The sequence below is a fragment of the Marmota marmota genome, unplaced genomic scaffold (genome assembly GCF_001458135.2).
Source record: "Marmota marmota marmota unplaced genomic scaffold, marMar, whole genome shotgun sequence".
Lineage (NCBI taxonomy): Eukaryota > Metazoa > Chordata > Mammalia > Rodentia > Sciuridae > Marmota > Marmota marmota.
Genome location: NW_025999899.1, coordinates 3,057,586 through 3,065,709, shown reverse-complemented (window position 1 = coordinate 3,065,709; position 8,124 = coordinate 3,057,586). Strand labels below are relative to the sequence as shown.

General features: G+C 43.8%; 1 protein-coding gene across 1 annotated transcript in view; it reads right to left on the bottom strand.

Moving 5' to 3' along the window:
* Nucleotides 1-3,387: 3,387 nt before the first annotated feature.
* Nucleotides 3,388-8,124, bottom strand: part of Trpv3 (transient receptor potential cation channel subfamily V member 3) — a 34,020-nt gene continuing 29,283 nt past the window's right edge. The window contains exons 15-17 of the mRNA XM_048798417.1: nucleotides 7,930-8,042; nucleotides 6,610-6,689; nucleotides 3,388-6,379 (exon numbers count right to left, since the gene is read on the bottom strand). Coding sequence (XP_048654374.1) covers nucleotides 6,285-6,379; nucleotides 6,610-6,689; nucleotides 7,930-8,042 — 288 coding nt within the window. The 3' untranslated portion in view covers nucleotides 3,388-6,284. The remainder of the gene's footprint in view (nucleotides 6,380-6,609; nucleotides 6,690-7,929; nucleotides 8,043-8,124) is intronic.

The window sequence follows — 8,124 nt, the reverse complement described above, 5'->3', positions numbered from 1 at the left end:
CAGCATCATCTCATGTCACTTGGCTCCTTGCTCCAGCAGTTGGGCCACACAGGCTTGATTCTCCAGACCTCAGATGCATCAAGCTCCTTACTACCTGGGGGTCTTTGCCCATGTGTTTTCACTTCTTGAAAGTCTGCCTCACCCTCTCATCCCTTGACTCAGATGACACTTGTCCTCAGTGTAACACGGCCTAGGTTAGGCCCCTCTGTTACACAAACACACTTATATCAGACTAGCACGTACCACAACTCCAAAAGTACTAATTTATGAGATTGGTGTAGAAGACAGTTAAATGTGTGTCCCTTTACTTAAACTGCAAAAGCTCTAAGGGAGCAGGGAGAGTGTCTTGTTCTTTGAAGTACCCTTAACTTTGAATACATTTCTTACCACATAGAAGTCGATCAGTCTTGTTGGATACATGAGATTGATCTGATGAGTGAAACCATCCCAGAGGGCTTCCTCAGAAGAGCAGATTGACTTAGAGACCACAGAAGATGACCCTGGAGACCACTAGATGCCACTGGGGCAGGAATGGTGAACCACATACAGTTACTGCTCCAATAGGAAGAGCAAGTGGGAAGGGGCAGTGGGGAAACTCTGAAGACCGAGATGACCAAGGCCATGGTGCTGGGAGAGGAGCCTACAAGCCCTGGGGGCACCAGGGCAACTGGACCAGGGCACATCTGCTGGGCCTGCATTTGCAAACCCCATGCAGACACAGTCTGAAGGGAAGTGACTGCTTAGGGACTCCCCAAACCTTTTACTATTTCTGTATTTCCACATATATTGCCATCAAGAGACTCATAACTTACCCATAGAGACCTTCTTTATAACCCCCACCCCAACACAGACACATGAAGTCCAGCACTGGGCACATAGTAGTTCCTTAATACATCAGATCAATGCCTTGGAAGCTCTCTATGGAGTATTTCACCCAGGGCTGCCACATAAGGCTTCCTGGGTCACACAGGACACAACTCCAGGGAAGCAGGGCTGTAATCCCCTAAACTGCAAAGTGAACGGCACAGCACAGGATTTTATGCCCCATCAAACTGAAAAACAGAATTGGTATTTCTTCTTTTGGCTGAGAAAAAGAACAGGGACTTGGTCAGTAATGTAAAATCCCCCTCAAAAAAACTGGGGTCTATAGGTGATTGCTATGATTAACATATAATTAATATAAAGTGAAATTTAGAAAGAAAATATTAAAGCCACAATAGCTAAATATCATTTTAAAAATTTATGATATTTAATGTGACACAGGCTGGGTTAGGCCCTAAATATCATAAAGGCCCATTTTAGAAAATAAATCTATTAAATGGAGAAATAAACTTTACCATCATGAAATAGCATAAGACATCTCAAGGAAGTAGAGAGCATCCCCTGACAGGATATTTCAATGCTGTGAGTATGAATGCAGATACATTTGTAGGTTTGGTGGTCAAAAGTTGAAGGTGTTTCCATCTGATGGCTTCTAGTTTCACTACTAAGTTGGAGATTTTTGTAAACTACCTACAGGTATTTAAAGAGAAATGATGGGGTAAAGAATGACAGCTTTGAAATAACTACTGGAAAATATAACAGAACTGATGAAGGAACTAGAGTAACCACTGGGGTATTGTAAGGATTAAATAAGACTCTGTAGGTAAAATGCATGGCATGTTGTAGGCACTCAATGTTCACGTCCTTCCCTCTCCTTCCACTTTTAGTGGAAGAAATTTTCTCATTCATATTTGTCTCCTCTATCATTGTGCATACTGGATGTCTAATTTTTGTTGAATCGGTTGTAAGTCCTCACACACAGCAGGTGAGATACATTTTTTGGAATTGCACTGGATCCCATCCTTTCTGCAGAATATTGCTGCCATTGTCAGAGAAGTGGCCTGGTGCAGTCAAAAAAAAAGTGGTTCTTTTTTTAAAAATATTTGTTTAGTTGTCAATGGATTTGATTCTATTTATTTATGTGCAGTGCTGAGAATCAAACCCAGTGCCTCACACATGCTAGGCAAGCGCTCTACCACTGAGCCACAACCCCAGCCCAAGTGGTCTCTCTTGATACCAGCCTAACTAAACTTTATAGACCTTGGATCCTCAGGCCAGGAAAAAGCATCATGACCTTTGCATTTCATGCCATTTACTCCAGAACTCAATTTCTCCACCAGTTAAACTGGGATATAATACTGAACCTATAAAACTATCTTATTAAGATAACACAAAGGCTGAAAAAAACTGCTGTGACCATTTTGGCAGTTAATTTTTCACAGTCTCACATGCCATAAAAATGTTCATGCCCATTGACCCAGGCATCCCATTCCCAGAAATATATCCTACAACAGAGGTTTCCACCCTTTTTCTATTAGCCTATCCAGAATGTTCTCATGAATGCATGAATGTCCTATTCCTAGATCCTGAGCTAAAACCTGTTTAAGCTGTGATTGTGTACAACAGACTTTACTTTCTTATTTTTTTTTATGTGTGTGTGTGTGTGTGTGCCAGGAATTGAACCCAGGGGTGCTTCAACATTGAGACACATCTCCAGCTCTTTTTTTATATTTTATTTAGAGATAGGGTCTCACTTAGTTGCTTAGGGCCTCGCTAAATTGCTGAGGCTATCTTTGAACTCCCGATCCTACCGCCTCAGCCTCCTAAGCCACTGAGATTACAGGCATGCATCACCACGCCTGGCACAAGGACCTTTTCTTGGTCCCTCAATAAGACTTGCCACAGTGAAGGAAGATATTCTGGGAATCATTTAAATCAAGTAAATAATTCACTAAACGCAACATTTCACCTAATAAAAATTTGGTCACACTTTCCACAACCCATTAAGATAAAGCTGTATGGGGAGAGCCAAGTTGAGAATAACCATCTTTATAAAATAACTCAAAAGAATGAAAAATGCTCATACACATGAGTTGGGCTGATGGGCAATAAAGACAGTAATAGTAGCAGCTCTCTCATGCTCATTCTCTCATTGCATCCTTATGAAAACCCATAAATAGGAAGGATTTGGACGTCTAGTCTCCTGGTAGAGCTGTGGGGTTATAACCATGCAAAATAAGCTGAGAGCCAGGAGGGCCAGACGGGTAGAGCACTGTATGGGCATCTTGTGGCCTGAACCACTAACACCATCTGACTGTGAATCCTTTACTCAAGCTGCTTCCACAGTTGCTGAGTGGTTCAGATAGAATCCTGGACATGCATACACATTGAAGTGTAGACAGTATGTGAAGGTCACATGTCTTACAGCATGCTGACCCTGAACTGGGACCAATAATGTTTGGGGTCCAAAAACTGACCTTCCTCATATCCATTTCTGTTAAGCAATACTCCAGGATTTCTAGTCAGTCTTCACATTCACATACCAAGAATAAAACATGGCCATAACAAGGCAAAATAAATATTTATTAGAAATCAAAAAGGCATTTCTTCAATGGAACTAAAATATTTTCACTCTTTTTATGACTTCTTTCTTGAAAATAGCTTCACACAAATGCACACAACATTAAAAATATGACTATAAATTACAACTTACAAGATTCAGGCATCATTGGTGAGAATGGGGTGACAATTCTGTGTTTGGAACCAAGTTCACAGGAAAAAAAAAAGTAAATTGATACAGACATCAAGTATGGTTTACAGGCCTGGATAACAACCCATCCCCCTGGGCCCCACCCAGAGCAGAGGATACAGTTCATCCAGCCTTGAGGAAGGAAAGGAATGTCAATAATACTGCACTCTCTTGGGCGGGTGCCTTTAAGAGCTGAATGGCTTCACAGTACAACCTGGCACATCCCAGGGAGGAAGGTAAGCACCCTATTTATTCTAAACAGACATATGACATAATGTCTACAATAATGAATTCTTCCTGAGACAAACAGCATTGCAGCCAAAAATAGCCTGAGCCTGGGAGATTCCATCACTGGGAAAAGCCTTCCCCTTCAGTGACTGAAATGTAAATCATGGAGTTTGAAGATATCCCGATAGGCTCAGGGGTTGGTGGGGTGTGTATGTGTGTGTGATTTTTGTGCACAACTGTGTGCACACTTGAATTTTAGACTAGTCACGAGGATTATAGGGACAATGCTGACTGCCAAAGTGTCATCAGAGCAAAATCCATAGCCCTCTGACATGTGCCAACCACAAAGATAGACTTAAATTTACTAAATAACTGTGCTAAAAACATTGATAAGGGAGATATCTGTGACATAAAATTAGGACATTCCAGCCTCAACAACTCTGATATGATGTCCTCCGTGTTCCTTTTAGAGCTTTAGGTTCCAGGTATAAAATTGCCCAATTTTTTTTTTTTGCCCAATTATTATCATTATTATTATTATTTTGCTTTTGCCCAAGTGGAAAATGGTTTTACCCATTAAAATCTAAGTCAAATCAGTTCTGGAATTCCCAGATCCATAATGTAGTACATGGCACCATGGATCCAATGACTGCCCTTCAAGGCCAGCACATCTGTTCAGGATCAATGCAAGGAGGCCACTCCAGCTCTAGAATATTGATTTCTAGACTCTCCAGGCTGAAAGGAATCTTAAAATTCCTCCTATTACTTTCTTTAACAACACCTCCAGTAAGTGTTCACCCAGCTTCTGCTTAAACATCTCTAACATCTGGAGCAGGTAGGGACTGAATGAAACCAGAATCTTTCTCTAGTTTTTGACTAGTTCTGACCATCTGGAACACATCTGCTCCTTCTGCCTCCATGATGTCCCCCTCAAGTCTTCCCTTCTCTGGAGACACCTGGCTAGCCCTCTTCACCCAGTTCACACTTGAGCCTGGTCTGACTGTTACCCTCGGAGCATCTGTTGACTCCCTGGGAAGCTGGGAATGCAGGAGCTGGGGCAGATCTTGCAGTTCTCAGTGCTGCACCCCTCTCTGCACCTGGCCCATCAGGTCAGACATGGAGGCCAGTTTTTCTACCTACCTAAGCTGACAGAGCAGCCCAGAATGGAGAAACTGGCCCAGAGGAGGCTGCTCAGCCTGGACTCAGTTTACCTTAAGTTTAACTTGCCAATTGCCAAGTTATCTGAAGGCCCCATTTAAAAATCAAAATTCATAGTGACCATCTTTATAATTCTACCTCAAAAATTCCTACATGAATCCTTTCACTGAATAACAGAGGAGAGTGCTTTGTTGGTTGGTTGGGCTCTAGCCACCTGGGAAAATTTCTTCAGTCTCCACCTCTGCCTCAAAACTCTGTGGAATTTCAGAGGACAGAAAATCTGAGGGTGAGGATCTAAAAATAGGCCCCAAGTCTTGGCCAAATCCTCCTCTCAGGAGCCTTCCCCTTCAGCCTCAAAATTCACAGTGAACAAAATACTTACTACCGGAGCATTTCAATAATTTTGCTAAATTCCCCAAGGAGAAATAACTGTTGTACACTAGTTGCCTCAGAGATTGAAAACCACATAAATAGAACAGCTGCTATTTCTGTCCCAGCTCAGAAGCATGCCCTATGGCAAGGCCGGAGGGGGAAGGAGCCAAGCCCTTTCACCCAGATCACAGCACATCTCCTGCAGACCTCCTGTGAATAAAGAAAAGCTTATTGTTGGGCTCTGGCCACCCTGAGGCCAAGTATATAATGTATATCCAGCCCCAAAGCTCAAGATCTACTTCTCAACTTTTAAATTCACCTACTTCACCTAAAGTGATTTGCATTCAAAAATGAAATGTCTTTTCTATTTTAAAATTAAAACACTGTGTTAATTACACTACTAAAAACATCTCTTGGTTTGAGATGGTTTGAGCCCTGGGTTTCATTCCAAGGGTGGTTTCCTGTTACCTGAAGGTTCTAGAAAGGCATTTCCAAAGCTCATTCCCCTCCTCCTCCAGGATATCCGATTTGACTCAATCCCTTGCACATTCTGGGATGGGATCTAAAGTCTCCCACAAATTCACGTGACCCAGTCACAGAACTAAGGGAGATGGTAGAATCTGTGGTCTGGGAAAGATTGCCCTCCCTGCCCTTCAGGCCTCTGCCCCTTCCTCAACACCTGTCATCCCAGCCAAGGTGACCTGGTCAAACCAGAGACTTCACCCAGACTTTAGGAGCCTCCTGGGCTCAGGACTGTGGGCCTACTGAACATCAAAATCCAAGTTGTTTCCCTCTTGGACGCTGACAGCTGCCTCTCAGAGAGTCACCCGCTCAGCCTGAAGAGCTTTCTGCTTCTCTTCTTGTCCGCCACTCTGCACAGCCCCACGGCACAGAATCCAGGACTCAGCCTGCAGCATCTAACACCCCATGCTCACACCAGCTCTGGGTTCTGCTTCTACACTGAAGTTTCTGGAAATTCATCCATTTCGTCAAACGCATTGAGAGTGGTTTTGCTGTTGTTTCTGGAAGAATCTTGGATTTTGTTGATATCTGCTTTTAAAAAAGAAAGGCTATTTTAGATGTACATCACTCTGCATACCACATTTCCATGTCTTAGAGTACCACCTAATTTTTAAAAGTTAGAGTGATAGAGGCCCTAAGAACCAATTTAATTCACTCTCCCATTTTATAGTTGGGGACAATCAGGCCGTCAGAGTTGATATGCACAAGGTCACATGGTCAAAGAGAAATGGGCCCCCACCACCTCACAGCAACAGTACCTGTCCGTTTGATGGGTCCCGGATCTTCGTTAAGGAAGGAGACATGGGTTTTCCATTCGGTCCACTTCACCTCATTGATCCTACAAGTGTGGTCATCATTTTCACTACTTCACAACTACACTTCATCAAATGCAAACAAATAGACTGCATTCGGGATGTCCTGGTTTCCATACAGCTCCCCTTCTGTGCATCCCAGAGATCCAGCACACCCCTACCCCATCCAGGCACACTAGCATGGTGAGGGTTTGAAACCCACCCAAGTCCCATTTTTCCCTGGCCTAGAGGTGAGGTAGGAGTGTAGGGATGCCAAGGTGACAGAGGCAGGACTCAGGAAAAACGCTTGCTGAAGTACAAGACAGGGAGATGACTCATCATATTCCTGTTTAGGATAAGTCCCGTTACCGTGGCAACTCCAGCACTAGAGGGCTTATCACCATAGCAACTCCCACCACAAGTTGTGTATCCCAATTAGGTGGAAATAAAGTGACCAACAAAAACAAATGGGGCAGGGTCTCCAATCAGGTCCACAGGAAAGAAATTTAAGAGACTCTATGACATTGGCCTTGAGCCATTTTCTCCCAATCGGCCGGCTCCAATTTAACGATGTACTTTAACTTTTGATAAATCTTCGCTATGGCTGCTTCTCCTTGCTCAATTCTCTATTCAAAACACCAAGGACCTGGACCCCAGTTGGACCCTTCACCACTTTTTGGACCAAAAGTGTCCAAATCAGACACTTTTCTTAAGGTGTAGATTACAGCCAGACATGATGGTTTTCAGGGGTTTGGAAGTGCAGTCAAGACAAGTAAGTACAGTTCCACTCAAAAAAGATGTTGATAGGGTCAGGAAGTCAGGTAGTAGTTAGGAAGAGATATGTTTATCCAAAAAGGTGGCCGTGGGATGAAAGAGGACTGTTTTGAAAAGTCAGAAAGCTTGAGAACTATGGAAAGTAGCTCACTTTCTGTTTGGCAATGACAAATGTGCCCCCAAGTCCTAGGGTGTCACATGAACCCACATAGTATAGACAGGACAAAGGCTATCAGGTTGGCAAATATCCTCAAAGTCAGACAGAGAAGGCCACAGAGACACATTCAAAAGAGCAGAGGGGACCCCCACCAGCCAGCCTCAGTCTCCTTCTGACTCCCTTCTGAAGCTCAGGCACCTCATCCCAGGCCTGTGCCCACATAAGAGCAAATCCCACTTTCTGAGGAGCCACAAGGCAGGTGTGTCTTGGCAAGTGAGTGTCAACTGTGCTTCTCTACCACACCGCTGTCCACTGACTCATCCCTCTGTCCACCCAAGGGCCTTCCCCTCCCTTACCGCAGGCACAGCCGGAAGTCTCCCTCTGCGACTTTACACAGCTCTCCCATCCGGAATCGGCTTCTCAGCCATTCTGGTAACATTTTCTCAAACTCCAAGATTGTCCTGGCTCTCTGGGGGAAAAAAACAAGCCTCAGCTCTTTGCTCAGAGCCCAGCTCCATAGGAGCACGCACACACACACACACACACACACA